General features: G+C 45.7%; 1 protein-coding gene across 1 annotated transcript in view; it reads right to left on the reverse strand.

Annotated features, from left to right (window-relative positions):
- The window catches only part of DDX21 (DExD-box helicase 21), a 31,182-nt gene that overhangs the window by 2,466 nt on the left and 6,709 nt on the right, over positions 1 to 22,007 (reverse strand). The window contains exons 3-13 of the mRNA XM_073685621.1: positions 21,806 to 22,003; positions 19,037 to 19,177; positions 10,370 to 10,445; positions 4,315 to 4,493; positions 3,728 to 3,845; positions 3,392 to 3,577; positions 3,072 to 3,217; positions 1,323 to 1,475; positions 1,074 to 1,235; positions 852 to 971; positions 562 to 635 (exon numbers count right to left, since the gene is read on the reverse strand). Coding sequence (XP_073541722.1) covers positions 562 to 635; positions 852 to 971; positions 1,074 to 1,235; positions 1,323 to 1,475; positions 3,072 to 3,217; positions 3,392 to 3,577; positions 3,728 to 3,845; positions 4,315 to 4,493; positions 10,370 to 10,445; positions 19,037 to 19,177; positions 21,806 to 22,003 — 1,553 coding nt within the window. The remainder of the gene's footprint in view (positions 1 to 561; positions 636 to 851; positions 972 to 1,073; positions 1,236 to 1,322; positions 1,476 to 3,071; positions 3,218 to 3,391; positions 3,578 to 3,727; positions 3,846 to 4,314; positions 4,494 to 10,369; positions 10,446 to 19,036; positions 19,178 to 21,805; positions 22,004 to 22,007) is intronic.

Consider the following 22,007-nt stretch of genomic DNA (forward strand, 5'->3'; position numbering starts at 1 on the left):
TCCACAACTTGTCTCCTCCATACATTTGTGACCTAGTCTCCCGGTACTTACCTGATGCAACCTCCGATCCTCACAAGATCTCCTTCTCTACTCCCCTCTTATCTCCTCTTCCCACAACTGCATACAAGATTTCTCCCGTGCGTCCCTTCTCTGGAGCGCTCTACCCCAACATATCACTCTCGCCTACCGTGGAAACCTTCAGAAGGAACCTGAAGACCCACCTCTTCCGACAAGCCTACAACCTGCAGTAACCACTGCTCCACCATACTGCTGCACGACCAGCTCTACCCTCACCTACTGTACCCTCACCCATCCCTTGTAGACTGTTTGTGCACCCTCATGGGCTAGTCCTCACTCCTCCTGTACCAGTCGCTGACTTTTATTGTTTAAGATTATTGTACTTTGTTTTTTTTTTATTATGTATACCCCTTTTCACATGTAAAGCTCCACAGACTAAATGGCGCTATAATAATGATGTTCACTGAGTCGCAGTACTTGGTCAATTGTACAAACTATTAATAGCAGTCATAAGGGTTATGTGAAAAATTATATATAACTTACTTGATAGCATCAGCGCTGGATGACTTGGCGACATTCAATACGGTTGGGGCTGCAACTCTCTTGAAGGTGATTCCCTACAGGAAGACAAATAGCATTACATTTCAATTCACATACTAATTATCAGGGTGAGCGCTGTAGACACTAGACATCTCAGTAAATTGGGATTTTTAAGAGTCCAAATCAATCAATGTTGAAGCTTAAGGAAAAGGGTTTAGTATAGTCACCAATTATCTTACTAAAAGTCATCTGTGCACTCTGTGTAAAAAGAGCAATGATTTACTTTTACATACCGTACTTCTCTCAACATTTTGCAAGTAATATCTGTCTCTGGGTTCATAAAGCGAAATGCAGATTCCTGTGCGTCCCGCTCTGCCTGTACGTCCTGATCGGTGAACATAAGCGTCAGCTTCCTGCGGGGTCGATATGTACAGTTGCATGAGATAACACTCAATCTTTTCTGACTGCCCCCCTACTAAACTATAAACGCCAACCGCACAAGTAACACCACTCACCTTTGGTGCGGAGTATAACACAACAAGATCAACTTCTGGAATGTCCAGGCCACGGGCAGCGACATTGGTGGCAATTAAAATATTAAAAGATCCATTTCTAAAGCCTTTCATGATGACTTCACGCTCCTTTTGCTGGAGATCCCCGTGTAATGCTTTGGCAGACTGAAAATAAATGGTAAAAAAATTTAAGGCTCTTTGCTCATCTTTATAGTCCACTTTTAGTATATTCTAAATATCAGCCATGCTAACCTGTTTTAATGAGCCGCAATTTGTTGACAACTCATGAGCTTCCAACTTGGAGTCACAGAAGACAATGGTTTTGCCATGGCTTCCACTGTATACCTGAATGATATCACCGAGGACTACTTCTTTCTGGTATCTGCCACACTCAATGGCCAAATGCTGCATAAAAAAAAGTCACAATCTCAAAATGCAGTAGAGAAGTAAGACTGCTCTTTAATGAGAAAGTTTAGAAAATAAAATGTATTCAGCAGCCCAATTCATGAATCTAATAATGGTTTCTCTGAATCAAGTTTTGCACCAGATTAGAGCGGTCCCTCAGCCTCCTCCTGCTCTGATCGGTGCGGTACTGTAGGAAACAGGGCTGTGGAGTCGGTAAGCCAAACCTCCTACTCCTCAGCACGGCCTCACTACTGAGCATGTACATGAAGTGCAGCACAGATTCATCTCAACTAAAAGCCGAGACCCTTAGATCAGGAATAGGACAGACATTTATAGGACATTTCATAACTTTCCCAAATTCTTATGAAAACATTTATAGCACATCCTGCATTGTACTACTGTACCACAGCCCTGGTAGGGAAGTAGCGCAGCTGCACCACTGACTGACAATACTGCAGAAACTTCTCCCACGAGGGCATTCCAGTTGACTGCTCGATTTAAAAATAAAAAAAAGGGGAACCCGGGAATTGTTTTTCGGGAGTACCCATCATGAAGTTTGGGGATGGACACATTAATATAGGTTTCGGAAACTCCTCCTGCAGTTTATACAACCTCTGCAAACAAAAAGCTAATCAGTTTGATAAGCAGGAACAGAGAAGCCAAATGGGAGGTAAAACCATAAACAGTTAAAGAAAAAAAAAAAAAATTTGATGCATTAGAACAGAGGACAAGAGGAACACAGTAAGTAGGCCAGATCAGCAAGAAAACACCTGCCTAAAGGCGGCGCCTGTCTGTCTCTGGCTGTCTGTATGATGAGTAACATACTTGTGCTTTGGGGCGGCCTGTGGGCAGGTCTTTTCTTTCTGATCTGGGCTAGAGCACCAGGATAAGACCCAGCCTACAGTCCCACCCTGGAGCATGAGAATCTCATTAACTCAAAACTGCAAACACTGATTACACAAGATGGATTTCTTCACCTCAGGTATAATTAATCAGTGCAGCAGCCCCAACATGACACTGCCTGTAGTTTACAAAATCCTGCTGACAGGTTCGCTTTAAGAGGAGACAGGCTGGTATGTGTCATATGAGCAGTGTGTATATACATGTGTATACGCAGTGTGTGACGACATGATTATATCCAAATACATGTTGATTTTTTTTTTCGGTCAAGACTAAACGTGGATTATGGTTTATGGGTAAAAAAAATAAACACCACATTCCCTCAAAATTAGCCATAATCCATCTTTTGGACCAAAAAAATAAGACCTGTTTTATTTTTGAGGAAACATGGTAGTAGTCAAAAAAGGAATGTGAGGGAGAGGAAGTTGATAGAGAGAAGATGGGGAAGAGTAAGTGGGCAGCCTCCAGGAATGGCTGAAATTGGAATTACCCTTTAAGTCATAGTAAAGAAAAAAAAACTGCAACCAACAGGCTCATGCTTTGGAGGATTGTGTTTAACTGATTGTTGCAGGTCCACTTTAGGAAAAGTGGTTAGAACATATAAACTTTTCTTAATATCAAATTTCTGAAACAAAACCATGGATATGCAATCAGATCCCATATACAAGAAGTATAAATAACATGCCCAAAACTCACCTCCACGGTTATAGCAGCCCTCTGACTGCGGTGTCCTACAAGATCAATTTTCTCATACTCTCGTCTCATGTACTTCTTAGAAACATCATACATCCAGTTGGGGCAGGTTGCAGAGAAAAGAAGAGTCTGTGGATTCTCACTTGGATCTTCAAAATACAGAGAAAAAAAAAGCATTTTACTGAGTACAATTCCAGTATTGTACCCTTGTGCTTAGATTAAACTTTGTGTGCTTCCCTATATCACTTATAAATGTATTGCAGCAGACCGCCAACCTACAATTTTATCACCTGTGCTAAAAATCTTCAATTATTTTCACCTACCAGATTTATAGCGGACAGTTAGGATCTCTTCCACTTGTTCAGAAAAGCCCATGTCAAACATCATGTCGACTTCATCTAACACCACATGTTTCAGAACAGTGAGATCCAGCTTGAAGTTCTGGATAAGATCTCTAATACGACCAGGGGTGCCGACCAAAATATCAATCCCGGTTTTTATAGCAAATGCTGTGTAGAAAGGGAGTATAAAAAGTGATCACATATTTACATTTTTCGGACATGATCCTCCAAGACTTTTGCATTATGAACCAGCAATCACCCGAATAGGAACTAGAACTGAACACATCAATGCTCCGTCTTTGCAGGACACAATCTTACCTTGCTGCTGGTATGGCGTTCCTCCATAGAAACAACACGTTTTCAGCTTTTTAGAGATGCTGCGAATTTCATTTGTTATCTGAATAGCAAGTTCTCTTGTGGGTGTAAGAATAAGCACCTGCGAAAGAAGTCATTTTAAGTCAACAAATGTTTCTGTTATCAAATTCAATTTATTGTAAAAATTTGGGAATTTCAGTCGAAGAAAATTCTTATTGACAATCACATACATACACTTGCATAAACACAAGGGTCAGAGAGCTGGCATGTCTCCTCTAGAAAGACTATTACATAGAGAAGAGATGGATACAACAATGTGAAATCCACTACATAAATCACCCAAATTCTTTCAGAATTATTTCAACCATTTTTCCCCTATGGAGACTCTTCTCTCGCAAAATTAATATAATCTGATCTAGAAAATGGGGTTAAGGGTCTACAACCCTTTGTTATTCATTATTTTAATCCACTAATTGAACATCCAAGCAGAATTGCTACCAGATTCTAGACCAAAAATTTGATTCATATACAAAGCATCCAAACGATTCCTAGCTGCATGTGAGAACAGATCCATACAAGACAAGTCTTACCCGGGGTGATCGTCCTTGCATTAATGGGTTTTTATCTTGAATTAGTCTCTCGATCACAGGGATTGCAAAGGACAAGGTTTTGCCAGTACCAGTGCGAGCCTGGACTACGACATCCTTACCACTGTAAGCTGTATGGAAGGTTTTGGACTGGATAGGAAACAGGTAAGCGACTCCTTTAGCTGGAAAACAAGACAAATGGAATGAGATTACTACAAATCTTTACCCTACTGCTGAGTAACAAGTTAATTCTACAAGTACACAAGCAGGTTTGCGGGGGGGATATTAATAAAATAGTTTAACAAAACCCCATTTACAATAACTGATGATACAAAAAGGCTGGAGTTCCTACAGCTCCAGTGTTACATACAAGTTCTGTGTAAGAAAGCTCAAACCGACAAATTAACCATTTAACAGCCCATGATGTACATTTTCATCATGGGTTGATTAAAAGTGAATTCGACTCAGGAGCAGAGTCAGCTTTATACCAGGCAAATTCAGTCTGTGTCACACAGACATCATCTGACTGTAATGGCAGTGAGTTAAAACTTAACGTTTATTACCATTAAATAAAATATGTGCAAAATGCAAGGACCTAAAAACACACAGTTTGACTGTCTGTGATATAGAATAGCCAAAAGAACTTCCATATATTGTTACTTCCAGAGATATAAATATATGTCATATAAGCATATTGTATCTCTAACACAAACCAAGGAAAAAATGGCAAATAAGAAATAGTGGAGCCCGCGGTACACTATATCAACTTATTGTACCCCAAAAAAGGAGAACATGAAAACACTCGCCCTGAGATATGGGAACATGAAAACACTCACCCTACCAGTGGTGACCATTTAACTTTGTTATGTATAGAAATGGAACATCCTCACCAATTTTGATATCTGTTCCTGCTCTGACTTCAGAGGGGGCTCCATATGATGGAGGTGAACCGAAACTCATGAGGTCACCAACCAAATACCGCTCCCCAGATGCCGCTCCCGACGCGTTTCTTAGCCTTAGCTATTCATCAGGGGAAAAGGGAAGAGGACATGCGGTATGCACGCTGCCCAAAATCGCGCAGCTTATTCACCAGACAGCGCTACTTAACGTTCTAATAGATCCTATTTTAAATCCTAGTCGCGCTCTGTTCATAATCGTGTCACTTCCGGTTCCGGTCACCTGACATCCGGTATGTGGAACGCAGATGCCGGCCGTGACACGCAAGCGTCACTTCCGGTGTGCGTGTCATAGACATGATGAAATCGCACACAACGGAGCGACGGCCAGGGGGCACGCAGGATCGCCAATTGACATCCTACATTGGATGGCACCATAGAAAAACTCCCATCCATAAGTACCCCAGACCGGGGCAAGTGTCCAGAGCATATAGTAGCCGACACTCATCCAGGCTACTCATCCAGGCCGACACTCATCCAGGCACATACCATATGTACCGCGGTATATATAACCGCGTCCATTCTGCCCCAGTGGTAAAAAGGCTGAAAATACTTCATAGGTCCAGAACCGCACAGTGAAGCTATGGCCCGGCCCCTAGAGCGCACTTGAGACCCAAATAAAAAATTATGATGAAAAAAATGTAAAGGTAAAAATGAAAATATGAATATGTGACAAAAACAAAAATATGAAAGGAAGGGGGGTATGAAGAGATGCGAGGGAGCATGAAGGGTAAATGGGGAGGGACTGCGCCTCACAAAAATGAAGAGCTAGAGAGATTCATGTGGGGGGCAAAGGGACCTATGAAAGCCCTATTAAGCAGCTAGAGCAAGATTATAATTCCTTTGAGGTTATAAAGGACGTAAATTTGTTTGTGCGCAAGTTGAAGTGGCACAAGCACTACATTAAGATTGATAAACAGGCATGCGCGGAATTGGGGGTTCGTGAAGAACTCCTACCTGACATTAGAACCCTTTTTCACCTCGGTGATGTTGATCCAAACCTTGAGGGTAATGGTCCATTCACCAATCTGAAACTGAAGAGTACCAAAATGCCACCTCCACAGAGTGATTTGAGTCCCATTGATGTATTTTTGAACATGGTGACTAAAGACTTGAGGGACCTTGAAAATGATTCCAGACGGTTTAGACACAATTTCACTCGTTGTGAGATGCAGGCATTGAGGTCACTAGAAAATGATGAACAGATCACCATAAAACCTTCAGATAAAGGGGGTAACGTGGTGATCATGGATACCAGCAAGTACTATTTGATGTGCAGTGTAATACTAAATGTTAAGGAGTGTTATAGCACATTAAAGGCGGACCCCACGAGGAGATTCTCTCAAGAATTGGAGGAATTGGCAAATGAGGCTATGAGGGATGGGACCTTAAATAAACAGGAGAGAGATTTTATCTGTCCAACCCATCCAGTTATGTCCACCTTCTATAGTCTTCCAAAGGTACATAAGGGCCTGAACCCACTGAAGGGACGACCCATAATATCGGGAATAAACAATCTAACCCAAAATCTGGGAATATATTTGGAGAAGGTACTTAAACCCTTTGTCTTAAGCTTGAACTCATTTATCGGTGACACCAATGACCTGCTTCGCAAACTAGAAGGTATGACAGTTGATAAAGACGTGACTCTAGCTAGCATCGATGTTGAGTCACTATACTCCTCAATACCCCATGATAGGGGTTTGGAGGCGATACGCTTTTTCCTTATGGGGAGAGGCAAACAATTTGAGCGACACAATCACTTTGTGATGAAGGCCCTTCAGTTTTGCTTGACAAAAAATGTGTTCCTCTTCGGTGGGAAGTACTTCCACCAACTCAGGGGTACTGCGATGGGGAGCCCTGTTGCCCCATTGTATGCCAATTTGTACCTGGGTTGGTGGGAGGAAACCGTGGTGTTTGGAGACATCCCCATTGTAGGTGGTGAAAATATCTTGTTATGGGTTCGATATATCGACGACGTCCTAGTTCTGTGGAAAGGGGATAAAACATCCTTTGGAAACCTCGTGGAAAGGCTTAATCATAATGACCTTAACCTGCATTTCACTTTTGAGTTTGACCCCCACGAGTTGCCCTTCCTGGACATTTTGATACGGATAGGGAAGGATGGAGGGATAGAGACCAGTACATATAGGAAAACAACCGCCTCGAACTCTCTCCTCAGGTGGGAAAGCAACCATCCAGTCCCGCTTAAGAGGGGCATACCGAAGGGGCAATTCATGAGGGTCCGGAGGAACTGCTCGGACGATGCCAGTTTTAGAGCCCAGGCCATCGATCTTTGTCAAAGATTCTATGAGAGGGGTTATCCAAAGAAGGTGATAGCTGAGGCCTATGGGGGAACTCTGGTTAGGGACCGCTCCTCCTTGTTACACCCATCCCCAAATGTGGATAAGGACAACACTTTCTGCAGACTCATCACTACTTTCACCAATCAGTCATATACAGTCCGTAGGATACTACAAAAACATTGGCCGATTTTACTAATGGACGAGGATATTGGTGACGTGGTCGATTCAAGACCTATGATTACCTATAAAAAGGGTAGATCCCTTAGGGACAGATTGGTCCACAGTCACTATATGGGCCATATGGGGAACAAAAGTTTGAAAAGTCCCATAATCGGCTGTTTTAGATGCAGTGGATGCGTATCATGTAAAGTTATCACGCAAGGGAAAGACTTCACAAGTAATGTCACTGGAAAAACATTTGTTGTCAAACATTTCATTAATTGTAGATCCAAAGGAATTATCTATATGGCTAAATGTGTCTGCGGAATGGAATATGTGGGGAAAACAAGGAGAGAATTGAGAAGAAGAGTAGGGGAGCACCAAAGGGATATTGTCCTGAAAAGAGATACCCCCCTGGCGAAACATGTGAACAACATACACCCGAACAGTAGGGATATAATACGTTTCATGGGAATTGACAAAGTTACGGCCCCACCAAGAGGGGGCGACTGGGACAAACTGATCCTGCAAAGAGAGACGAAGTGGATCTTTAGACTGCGGACAGTGGCTCCCTACGGCCTTAATGAGCAGCTGTCATACAGGCCATTCCTATAATGTAGGGTGAATTAGGGAGAGGAGTGTAGGGACAGCCGTCGAGGAGTGGGGGGCGCCATTTGCGCAGGTTTATAGGGTGCCAACCTCCACTGTCAGGTAGGGATATTACTCTAGCTGCTTAATAGGGCTTTCATAGGTCCCTTTGCCCCCCACATGAATCTCTCTAGCTCTTCATTTTTGTGAGGTGCGGTCCCTCCCCATTTACCCTTCATGCTCCCTCGCATCTCTTCATACCCCCCTTCATTTCATATTTTTGTTTTTGTCACATATTCATATTTTCATTTTTACCTTTACATTTTTTTCATCATAATTTTTTATTTGGGTCTCAAGTGCGCTCTAGGGGCCGGGCCATAGCTTCACTGTGCGTTTCTGGACCTATGAAGTATTTTCAGCCTTTTTACCACTGGGGCAGAATGGACGCGGTTATATATACCGCGGTACATATGGTATGTGCCTGGATGAGTGTCGGCCTGGATGAGTAGCCTGGATGAGTGTCGGCTACTATATGCTCTGGACACTTGCCCCGGTCTGGGGTACTTATGGATGGGAGTTTTTCTATGGTGCCATCCAATGTAGGATGTCAATTGGCGATCCTGCGTGCCCCCTGGCCGTCGCTCCGTTGTGTGCGATTTCATCATGTCTATGACACGCACACCGGAAGTGACGCTTGCGTGTCACGGCCGGCATCTGCGTTCCACATACCGGATGTCAGGTGACCGGAACCGGAAGTGACACGATTATGAACAGAGCGCGACTAGGATTTAAAATAGGATCTATTAGAACGTTAAGTAGCGCTGTCTGGTGAATAAGCTGCGCGATTTTGGGCAGCGTGCATACCGCATGTCCTCTTCCCTTTTCCCCTGATGAATAGCTAAGGCTAAGAAACGCGTCGGGAGCGGCATCTGGGGAGCGGTATTTGGTTGGTGACCTCATGAGTTTCGGTTCACCTCCATCATATGGAGCCCCCTCTGAAGTCAGAGCAGGAACAGATATCAAAATTGGTGAGGATGTTCCATTTCTATACATAACAAAGTTAAATGGTCACCACTGGTAGGGTGAGTGTTTTCATGTTCCCATATCTCAGGGCGAGTGTTTTCATGTTCTCCTTTTTTGGGGTACAATAAGTTGATATAGTGTACCGCGGGCTCCACAATTTCTTATTTGCCATTTTTTCCTTGGTTTGTGTTAGAGATACAATATGCTTATATGACATATTTATATCTCTGGAAGTAACAATATATGGAAGTTCTTTTGGCTATTCTATATCACAGACAGTCAAACTGTGTTTTTAGGTCCTTGCATTTTGCACATATTTTATTTAATGGTAATAAACGTTAAGTTTTAAAGTTCCTATAGCACTACACCTGCTTGTATTTATATTTACTTTTGTGTAGTTATTTCTACAATCCCCGTTGCTGTATATTGTAATGGCAGTGACCAGAGCTTACTTCCATCACAGCAGATTAACCATTTAAAAGCTACCAATTTCTGACAGCAGCATTTAAATATTGTCATTGCTGGTGCAAGCACACATTGGCCCCCACAACAATATTGTAGGGGACCAATGGTTCACCATGGCAGTCAGGCTGAGCTCTTTTTGAGAGCCACGATTTTCCCTATATATTGTAGACTAAAAGATAAAAATATAATTGGACAAAATGGGTATTTGTACTGACTTGCAGAATCACATTACCTGGGCAATTTTACCACACAATGAGCGCCGCAAATAAAAAAAAAAAAAAAAAAAAAAAAGAAATGGTAGAATTGAATTTTTTTTCCCCAAATTTGGACAAAAATTCAAGTGCATCATTTTTTCAGTACATTATATGGTAAAATTAAATTATGTCATTCACAACTACAACTCGCTCTGCAATAAACAAGCCGTCATATTTATAAGCCTATGATCTTTTTCTCCTCCTTCAAGTGAAAGAAGGAACCTATAGGGATTCAAATATTACTACTGTATTAGCTGGTAAGCAACAGACGTGTGAATACAGCCAAGCCAATAAACAAGAGTTTTACCTTTCAGATTTGTAATGGTTTCTTGACTAATAGGAAATTTAGAAAAGTCGCCTTCTATTTTCTCCAAGGCTGTCTCCTGTAAAAAATTAAAAATATGAATGTGTATAATTATTTTTATATATATATTGAATGTCACAATGAACACTTTTCCCACGGAGTCTCACCTGTCGTGAGGATTTTCCTTAAACCCATGCTGGTACAGTGCATGTAAATACCTTATTGCAGCAGCGGCAATAATCTGCTGCAGTAGTTAATAATCACACCCATTGCTCCTTGATTGATGCCATACATACAGCACGAATGTGCTGAGCAGGGCGCAGTGGGCATTACTACATCAGCGACTACGCCAATCTGCTCCCTGCTACTTAAACGGTGGATAAATGTCTGATCACTTTGGACGACTCGGAAACTGTTAGTGATCATTGAATCCTGGCCAGCTCTAGTGGCCTCTGCCAGCCTTTATATACAGCGGGGGAAACAAAGTATTTAGTCAGCCACCAATTGTGCAAGTTCTCCCACAAAAAGATGAGAGGCCTGTAATTGACATCATAGGTAGACCTCAACTATGAGAGACAGAATGAGAAAGCAAATCCTGAAAATCACATTGTCTGATTTGGAAAGAAATTTTTTCAAATTTTGGAGGAAAAGAGGGATTGTTGGTACTCACCGTAAAATCTTTCTTGGAGCCTTCATTGGGGGACACAGGACCATGGTGTATGCTGCTGTCGCTAGGAGGTTGACACTAGGCAAAAAAAGGAAAATATCTCCTCCTCCGCAGTATGCACCCACCTACAGGCACCAAGCTCACCAGTTAGTGGCTAGAGCAGTAGGAGAAGCACAATAAAAACCAACTATGTAATGCCCAAAGGGGCACAACCGCGAAAACTAAATGAGATGCCCAACAGGGCCAACTGGACATATGTCCAAAAACAGGGAGGGTGCCGTGTCCCCCAATGAAGGCTCCAAGAAAGATTTTACGGTCAGTACCAAAAATCCCTCTATCGCTTTATTGGGGGGGGGGACACAGGACCATGGGACGTCCCAAAGCAGTCCCCTGTGTGGGAGAACAGAAGATAGTCACAGACTAGGTCAGACTGCGGCAACTGCCGCCTGCAGGACCTTCCGTCCAAGACTGGCATCAGCCGAAGAATAAGTGTGGACCTTGTAAAATCTTGAAAAGGTGTGGAGTGAAGACCACGTTGCGGCCTTGCAGATTTGAGAGGCTGAAGCCTGATGGCGAACCGCCCAAGAGGCCCCCACCGCCCTGGTGGAGTGAGCCCTTACTCCAGGAGGGGGAGGTTTGCCCGAGATGCGATGTGCCTCCAAGATGGTCGAACGTATCCAACGGGCGATGGTTGACTTGGAAGCAGGGAGACCCTAGCGATGCCCCTCAGGGATGACAAAAAGGGCATCCGAGCACCGAAGGGAGGCCGTTCTAGAAAGGTACACACGTAGAGCTCTGACCAGGTCCAGTTTGTGCAGAGACTTCTCCCGTGGATGCACTGGAGCAGGGCAAAAGAAAGGCAAAACAATGTCCTCATTAATGTGAAAAGCGGAAACCACCTTTGGCAAAAAGGAAGGCACCGGCCTGAGCACTACTTTGTCTTGATGGAATACCAGAAAAGGCGACCGACAAGAGGGCTGCGAGTTCTGCAACCCTTCTAATAGAGGTAACAGCCACCAGAAAGGCCACCTTCCAGGAAAGGAGAGAGGCTGGAATGTCCTGAAAGGGTTCAAACGGAGGCTGTTGTAGGATGCTTAGGACCATATTAAGGTCCCATGGTTCCACTGGAGGGCGCTAGGGGGGCGCCAGGTGGGCCACCCCTTGTAGAAACGTCTTGACCTGAGGACGGCAAGCTAAGTTACGTTGGAATAAAATGGACAAGGCCGAAACTTGGCCTTTGAGAGTGCTGAGAGAGAGTCCCACCTCTAGGCCAGACTGAAGAAAAGCCAAAATGACTGGCAAAGAAAAAGACATAGGAGTCAGCTGCTCCTGTTCGCAGTGATGAAGAAAGGCTCTCCAAGTTCTGTGGTATATGCGCGAGGTAGCGGGTTTTCTGGCGTTAATTAGGGTCTGAATGACATGGTCAGTAAAGCCCGCAGTCTTCAACACCATGGCCTCAACGGCCATACCATTAAATTCAGAAAACGAGAACTCTGATGAAGAATAGGACCCTGAGAGAGGAGGTCCGGACGGTCTGGTAGTCTCCAGGGGGAGTCTACAAGCAGATTTACCAGATCTGCGTACCAGACGCGTCTGGGCCAATCTGGGGCTACTAGGAGAACTGGTACTCCCTCTGTCTTGACCTTTTTGATGACTCGAGGGATCAAAGGTAGAGGTGGAAAGAGATAGGGCAGTTGGAACTGTGACCATGATATGACTAGCACGTCCTGGGCGATTGCTAGCGGATTGCGGGACCGAGCTACAAATGACGGAACCTTGTGGTTTAACCGGGACGCCATGAGGTCTACGTCCGGCGTGCCCCACCGTAAGCAGATTTGGTGAAACACCTCGGGATGGAGAGACCATTCTCATGAGGCGAGGCCCTGCCAACTGAGGAAGTCGGCCGCCCAATTGTCGACCCCTGGAATGTGGACTGCTGAGATTGCCGGGACAGTCTTCTCGGCCCAAAGTAGCATTCTTGCCACCTCTTTTAAAACGGGCTTGCTGCACGTTCCTCCCTGATGGTTTATGTATGCCACGGCCGTGGCATTGTCCGATTGTACACGGACTGGGAACCCTGCCAGGATCTTCTGCCAGTGACGCAACGCCAGGTAAATCGCCCTTATCTCCAGAATGTTGATGGGAAGGGAGACTTCGTGGGGACTCCACCGGCCCTGGACCGTGTGTTGTCAAAAAACTGCCCCCCAACCGATGAGACTGGCATCGGTCGTGACCACCTGCCAGCGAAGCGGAAGGAATGATCTCCAGGGTCTGAAGGAAGAAGGACGGGACCACCAGCTAAGCGACCGTCTTACTTGACGAGGTAACTTGATGCATCGATCTAGAGATGACGGATTCTTGTCCCAAGCTGAGAGAAGGGCTAGTTGAAGAGGCCGGGTATGGAACTGGGCAAACGGAACTACCTCCATGGCTGCTACCATCTTTCCCAGGACACTCATGCATAGGCGAAGGGAGTGTGGACTTGGGTCAGAGAGGATGTGGATTCCTTGTCGTAGAGAGTTTATCTTTTCCCTCGGAAGGAGGACCCGGGCACGGGTCGTGTCAAACTGCATCTCTAGGAAGGTTAAGCGTTGGGATGGGACCAGGGAGGATTTGTCCGTGTTGATCAGCCAGCCTAACCGGGAGAGTGTGTTCAAGGTGATCTGGAGACTGTGGAGACAGTCCCTGAACGTGGGGCCTTTGATCAACAGGTCGTCGAGGTAGGGGATGATTACAATTCCCCTTGTTCGAAGAATGGCCATAACTGTCGCCATCACCTTCGTGAAAACCCTCGGGGCTGTGGCGAGGCCGAAGGGGAGGGCAGTGAATTGGTAATGCGCGTTCCTGAAGGAAAAGCGAAGGAACTTCTGATGTGACGCGCAGATTGGGATGTGAAGGTATGCATCCTGAATGTCCACAGAACATAGATATTCCTCGGTTTCCATCGAGGCTATTACCGACCTGAGGGACTCCATCCTGAACTGTCGGATGCATACATGTCGGTTTAGCTGTTTGAGGTCCAGAATCGGACGCAGTGAGCCGTCCTTTTTTTTGGGACGACGAAGAGATTTGAGTAAAAACCGGAAAACCTTTCCTGAAAGGGAACCGGGACTATGGCTCCTGAGCGCAGAAGGTAGGTGATGGCTTGAAGGAAACCGGGGAGCAGAGATGGTTGCGGGGGGCGGGACCTGAGAAAACGTGGGGGTGGGCTGGAGTTGAACTCTATTTTGTAGCCGGAAGTAACAATTTCTTTGACCCAGGCATCTTCTATTGCCAAGAGCCAAGAATCTGAACAGAAGGAGACGGCCCTGGGAGAAGTCCCAGGTGGGAGTGACCCATCATGCTGAGGAAAACCTGTTGGATCGTGATCGTGATCCAGAGGACTTGGAGGAGCGACTCTTTGGGCGCCAGTTAGGCGTGGGCCTAAAGGAGGGCTTACGACTGTCCCGCTGTGCTGGAGTACGGTCCGGTTGAGAGGAGGGGTTTGGTTGAGCGAAATGACGAAAGGGCCGGAACTGAAGGGGGAATCTCCTAGGAAAAGGGCATTTGGGTCTGGGCTGGGGGAGAGAGGTGCTTTTACCGCCAGTAGCATCAGAGATGATCTGGTCTAGCTTGGATCCAAACAGCCTGGAACCTTGAAAAGGAAGACTAGTTAGAGATCTTTTGGAAGCCGGGTCGGCGTTCCAGGCTTTAAGCCAAAGAATTCTACGTAAGGCAACAAGATTACTGGAAACCCGGGCTGAGCATGCAGCGGAGTCGAGGGACGCCGTTAGTAGATATTTTCCAGCGTGGCCGATCTGATCAGCTAAGTCGGCCAGATCGTCCAGGGAGGCCCCTGCTAGGATGCCCTGTCTGAGCTGTTTGACCCATGCGGACACCGCTTTTGATACCCAAGTTGAGGCGAAGGAAGGGCAAAGGGAGGTGCCCGCAGCCTCAAAGGCTGACTTAGTGAGGGCCTCAACCTGTCTATCCATGGTATCCTTAATGGAGGAACCGTCCGGAAGAGACAGTACCGTCTTGGCGGAAAGGCGAGAGACGGAAGGGTCCACAGATGGGGACTCCGTCCATTTGCTGACAAGGTCATGGTTAAAGGGGTATAGGACGTTTAACTGTTTCTTTCCTGTAAAGCACTTTTCTGGATGCTCCCACTGCCTTTGAAAAACACTGTCAAATTCTGCATGGGTAGAAAAAGTGCGTGCAGGACGCTTAATCTTTTTGAAGGAAACGGAGTAGTCTCGGGAAGGGCTCTCGTCTTCTGTAACATGCAGAGTCTGATTGACAGCAGTTATAAGGCTGTCTATGATATCCTGGATTTTGGAATACTGGTCTGTGTCAGAACCAGAGTCTGAATCTGAAGCAGAGTTAGATCCTGGGGCGACCTCCGGGAAAGAGGTGTGAGACGCAGGGAGCATCTTGGAGTCTGGAGAGCTGGAGGATGAGCTTGTGTGAGTCCGTTTCTGAGAACATGCCGTCAGTCTGCCCCTGTGAGGAGGGGGCAGGGGTGCCTGCGAATCGTCTGTGGGGATGTTCGGAGCGCTGGTGGCCGTGGATAACATAGGCAAACGTTCTGGCAAGCGTTCTAAGACCTGCACCAGAGATTGAGAAACCTTGGTGAGGTCAGAGACAGACTGTGACATAGCAACAGCCCACTCCGGAGGGGAGGGGGTTACCTCGTCCTGAGCGGCGGGGGGGGGGGGATCTTGGGGTGCAAGCATGGCGGGAGGTTTGCAGGTCAAGCAGAAGGCCGTAGTGAGACCTGCGGGCCACTTAGTACCGCAAAGAGCACAGGCGTAGTATGTGACAATGTGAGAGGGACAGACAGAGCTCCCTGGGTTTGGGCATATGTGCCTGACCAGGGATACTGCAGAGGAGGGCGCTGTGGGCAGGAAAAGGTGGGGGTCGTGTCAGGACAGAGCCTACCTGATCCTGCAGAGAAGCGGTCCCGTGTCCCCCTGAAAGGCTCCGAAGGTGAGGCTGGAGGGGGTTACAGTAGGTGCCGACGGAGTAGGGAGCTGCGTGCGGCAGAGCGATGGCGTCGGTGTAGTGGGAGGAGCAGAGGACGCTGCGTTGATGACGGAGCGCGACGAGGCTCCGATAGGCAGATGGGAAGGGGGGCGGGCTTGAAAGGCCCTCGTTGATAGGTCTGCGGAAGGCTCGAGGGCGTGACGGAAGCGTCATTATGCTCCTCGGCCCTGGTTGGTCAAATAGAAGGGGGCATATAGCCGTCGGAGCGGGACCGCCCACCGGACACGCCCCCCCCCCCGACGGAGGATAGTGCGGCAGATTTGCCGCGCATAAGTGAAGAAGAAGGAGGAAGTGGCCCAGGGAAGCGCTGTTAAGCGCCATGTTTGGTGAGAGGGGGAGGGGGGAGAAGGGCAGGTAACGCCGGGGGAGTGGGACCTATAGCTGTGAGACAGGGAGTACCTGTCTTAGCGGGTCCGGGAATAGTCTCTCCCTTTCTCCTTCTGAGGATGGTCTCAGGATGCCTTCCTGGATAGGGAGGGGGGGGGGATCCTGGCTTTTCCTCCTTCCCGCACTGTCCGGTCCTGGACAGTGCAGGAGACGGTGTCAACCTCAGAAAACTGGGGGAAGGTCACCCACAGGGACCACCGTCTCCCTCCCAGGCCGCTCCGAGGAGGGGGCTGGGGTGGGGAACAGGCTAGGACTGGCCACCGAAATCACCCTGAGACACCCTAAGGTGGCAGGGGATAAGTCCTGCCCGGCGGGTCCGAGTGGGGGCGATGTGGGGGTAGCCACATTGCTCTCTCGGTCGCTTGTGGGTTAACAGGGGATGCAGTGTCCCCTGTTAGCCCGAATAGCTATATCTGAAAGAGAAAAAACAAGGATTAATAAACACAACAGGGTTGGATCTGAGAAGATCCAGGTCTACCTCCTACAGACACTAAGCTTAAACTGGTGAGCTCGGTGCCTGTAGGTGGGTGCATACTGCGGAGGAGGAGCCATTTTCCCTTTTTTGCCTAGTGTCAACCTCCTAGCGACAGCAGCATACACCATGGTCCTGTGTCCCCCAATGAAACGATAGAGAAATAAGTATTTGGTCACCTACAAACAAGCAAGATTTCTGGCTCTCACAGACCTGTAACTTCTTATTGAAGAGGCTCCTCTGTCCTCCACTCATTACCTGTAGTACTGGCACATGTTTGAACTTGTTATCAATATAAAAGACACCTGTCCGCAACCTCAGTCACACTCCAAACTCCACTATGGTGAAGACCAAAGAGCTGTCGAAGAACACCAGAAAGAAAATTGTAGCCCTGCACCAGGCTGGGAAGACTGAATCTGCAATAGGCAAGCAGCTTGGTGTGAAGAAATCAACTGTGGGAGCAATAATTAGAAAATGGAAGACATACAAAACCACTCACTGATAATCTCCCTCGATCTGGGGCTCCACACAAGATCTCACCCCGTGGGGTCAAAATGATCTCAAGAACGGTGAGCAAAAATCCCAGAACCACACTGGGGGACCTAGTAAATGACCTGAAGAGAGCTGGGACCAATGTTACGCAGGCTACCATCAGTAACACACCATGCCACCAGGGACTCAGATCCTACAGTGCCAGACGTGTCCCCCTGCATAAGCCATTACATGTCCGGGCAAGTCTGAAGTTTGCTAGAGAGCATTTGGAGGATACAGAAGAGTATTGGGAGAATGTCATATGGTCAGATGAAACCAAAGTAAAACTGTTTGGTAGAAACACAACTCGGCGTGTTCGGAGGAGAAAGAATGCAGAGTTGCATCTGAAGAACAACATACCTACTGTGAAGCATGGGGGTAGCAACATCATGCTTTGGGGCTGTTTCTCTGCCAAGGGACCAGGATGAGTGATCCATGTACATGAAAGAATGAATGGGGCCATGTATCGTGAGATTTTGAGTGCAAACCTCCTTCCATCAGCAAGGGCATTGAAGATGAAGAGGCTGGGTCTTTCAGCATGACAATGATCCCAAGCACACCGCCAGGGCAACGAAGGAGTGGCTTTATAAGAAGCATTTCAAGGTCCTGGAGTGGCCTAGCCAGTCTCCAGATCTAAACCCTATAGAAAACATTTGGGAGGGAGCTGAAAGTCCGTGTTGCCCAGCGACAGCCCCAAAACATCACTGCTCTAGAGGAGATCTGCATGGAGGAATGGGCCAACATACCAGCAACAGTGTGTGCCAACCTTGAAGAATTACTGAAAAAGTTTGACCTATGTCATTCCCACAAAGGATATATAACAAAGTATTGAGATGAACTTTTATAGGTGAACAAATACTTATTTTCCACCAAAATTTGAAAAACAATTTCTTTCCAAATCAGACAATGTGATTTTTAGAATTTGTTTTCTCATATTGTCTCTCATAGTTGAGGTCTACCTATAATGTCAATTACAGGCCTCATCTTTTTAAGTGGGAGAACTTGCACAATTGGTGGCTGACTAAATACTTTTTTTCCCCACTGTACCTCATAGCAGCAATGTAATGTACATCCAAATTATTTAGCTTATTTTTGAATCCCCAGGCAACATCCAATATAAAAGTGTTTTCCCACAATAAGGGCTGACAACCTTAAATGGAATCTGTCACATTAAAACTCACTATCTGCAGATTAATAGCGTTCTAAATTGTAAGAAATTATCCTTACTCCTCTGGCTTTCAGTAGAGGCGCGACTGGCACAACTTCAGTTACAGATCAGTACACAGTGAGAGGCAGCTGTATCAACGCCGTGGTACTGACTTACAGACAGCTCAGCAGTGCAAAGTCAGCTGTTCGTTACAACCACTGTTAACCATGTACTGAGCGGTGACGTAATCCACGCCTCTGACTGAAAGCCAGAGGACTAAAAGTAATTTCCTCAGTGTTTCAGGGCAGCGACCGCACGGTTTTAGAACGCTATTAACCTGCAGCTGAACAACATATCTGCAGGTTAATAGCGTTTTTTTGGGACATGACAGGTTCTCTTTAAGCAGGATCTTAAGTTGTTTTTTTTTATGACAGACAATACCTCATCGTCTGATTTGGTTTCCTCCTCTTCTGCCTCAGCGTCCAATTTCATTTTCTTTGCCTTCGGAGCACTGTCATTTGCAGTTTCCAATTTCCCATTCTCGATCTTAGGAGTTTTCTTTGCTTTTGCTGGTTTACCACTCTAACATAGGTACACATTATGGGGAAAAAAAAAAAGAAAGAATAGTCAGTTACAAATCTTACCTGCTACAAGTAACAGAGCGCAAACTCAGGAAAGTGTTAAATAGGTGGGTTTCACTTATGGAAAATCTGAAGAGTGTATTTCAAAGAACTGCTATACTGAAATCCTGATTGCTAATGTGGCAGCAGATTCCCACATGGATTACCCCAGTCAATATAGCTTAAGGCCCCCTTCACGTGTCCTTGTGTGCACACCCATTTTAATCTACGGTGCTGCGCACATGGCAGTATTTTCACACGGACCGTGTGCAAAACCCGTAAACCTGTCCTTTTTTTTTTTCTTGGCAGCGCAGATGAAATGCGAGCTGCACGTGTGCCGGAATAGCATGCAGAACAGAAATCCAAGTTTTGGTGTTAAAGATGTGCAAAGATAGAGATATGTAGCTATGAGGTACATAGGTGATGAGCGATAGCCATCAAATATTTAATAAGCTCTGTTGAGCTTATCCGGCAACTCACAGCTGTCTGCTTTCCCTTGGCCGGCCAGCCAGACAGACCAAAAGTTTGGACACACCTTCTCATTTAAAGATTTTTCTGTATTTTCATGACTATGAAAATTGTACATTCACACTGAAGGCATCAAAACTATGAATTAACACATGTGGAATTATATACTTAACAAAAAAGTGTGAAACAACTGAAAATATGTCTTATATTCTAGGTTCTTCAAAGTAGCCACCTTTTGCTTTGACGACTGCTTTGCACACTCTTGGCATTCTCTTGATGAGCTTCAAGAGGTAGTCACCGGAAATGGTCTTCCAACAATCTTGAAGGAGTTCCCAGAGATGCTTAGCACTTGTTGGCCCTTTTGCCTTCACTCTGCGGCCCAGCTCACCCCAAACCATCTCGATTGGGTTCAGGTCTGGTGGCTGTGGAGGCGAGGTCATCTGGCGTAGCACCCCATCACTCTCCTTCTTGGTCAAATAGCCCTTACACAGCCTGGAGGTGTGTTTGGGGTCATTGTCCTGTTGAAAAATAAATGATGGTCCAACTACATGCAAACCGGATGGAATAGCATGCCGCTGCAAGATGCTGTGGTAGCCATGCTGGTTCAGTATGCCTTCAATTTTGAATAAATCCCCAACAGTGTCACCAGCAAAGCACCCCCACACCATAACACCTCCTCCTCCATGCTTCACGGTGGGAACCAGGCATGTAGAGTCCATCCGTTCACCTTTTCTGCGTCACACAAAGACACGGTGTTTGGAACCAAAGATCTCAAATTTGGACTCATCAGACCAAAGCACAGATTTCCACTGGTGTAATGTCCATTCCTTGTGTTCTTTAGCCCAATCAAGTCTCTTCTGCTTGTTGCCTGTCCTTAGCAGTAGTTTCCTAGCAGCTATTTTACCATGAAGGCCTGCTGCACAAAGTCTCCTCTTAACAGTTGTTAAAGAGATGTGTCTGCTGCTAGAACTCTGTGTGGCATTGACCTGGTCTCTAATCTGAGCTGCTGTTAACCTGCGATTTCTGAGGCTGGTGACTCGGATAAACTTATCCTCAGAAGCAGAGGTGACTCTTGGTCTTCCTTTCCTGGGGCATTCCTCATGTGAGCCAGTTTCTTTGTAGCGCTTGATGGTTTTTGTAACTGCACTTGGGGACACTTTCAAAGTTTGCCCAATTTTTCAGACTGACTGACCTTCATTTCTTAAAGTAATGATGGCCACTCGTTTTTTTTTTTTTACTTAGAATTTGTATTATGGCAAGAAAAAAGCAGCTAACAGTCTATTCAGCAGGACTATCAGCTGTGTATCCACCAGGCTTCTGCACAACACAACTGATGGTCCCAACCCCATTTATAAGGCAAGAAATCCCACTTATTAAACCTGACAGGGCACACCTGTGAAGTGAAAACCATTTCTGGTGACTACCTCTTGAAGCTCATCAAGAGAATGCCAAGAGTGTGCAAAGCAGTCATCAAAGCAAAAGGTGGCTACTTTGAAGAACCTAGAATATAAAACAAATTTTAAGTTGTTTCACACTTTTTTGTTAAGTATATAATTCCACATGTGTTAATTCATAGTTTTGATGCCTTCAGTGTGAATGTACAATTTTCAAAGTCATGAAAACACAGAAAAATCTTTAAATGAGAAGGTGTCCAAACTTTTGGTCTGTACTGTAAAATAGCTTGCTCACTTGCACCAGCTGTGAAAAAAAAAAAAAAAAAAAAAATCAGGAATGAGCTTTGGAATCTACAGTACATTTAAGTCCTGACAGAATCTGAACAAGAATCATAAATGTGTAAGGAACATACTCCATCAGTAATGACAGATTCAGGAAAAGATTAAATATTATGGACAGTTACATAATCCAGATTCATTGCATGGCCTATAAGTATCCATTTGGCAGCTTGGCGCTCACCCCTCAAGGATAAACTTTACCGCTTAGACCACCGGTCAGACCCTTTCAAACGCCTTAAAATCCGTGCCTGCAAAGTTCTGGTTTGGCTTCCTGTCCTCTGTATTGACTTTTAGGATTGTTACCTATAATAAGAGGCTGTGGAGCCCCTGTCCTCTTCCTCTCTGAAGAGGCTATTTTCACATTATGGATTCATGGAATGTAATGTTACCTTTTCGCCATTAATCTGTGGCTCAGATTCTGCTGTGTTTTCTTTTTCTAAGTCTTCCTGCTCATATTTTTGCTTTTTCTTCTTTGATTTCTTTACTTTAGGAGCTTCGGTATCTTCTTGCTCTTCATCAATTTGCTCATCTGCTTCAGGAGAACTCTCTTTTTCAGCAAGTTTCTTCTTTTTCTTCAGTTTTGGTGTCTAA

Source organism: Phyllobates terribilis, unplaced genomic scaffold (assembly GCF_046119375.1).
Source record: "Phyllobates terribilis strain yellow unplaced genomic scaffold, ASM4611937v1 Scaffold_5__5_contigs__length_657084704, whole genome shotgun sequence".
NCBI classification, from domain to species: domain Eukaryota; kingdom Metazoa; phylum Chordata; class Amphibia; order Anura; family Dendrobatidae; genus Phyllobates; species Phyllobates terribilis.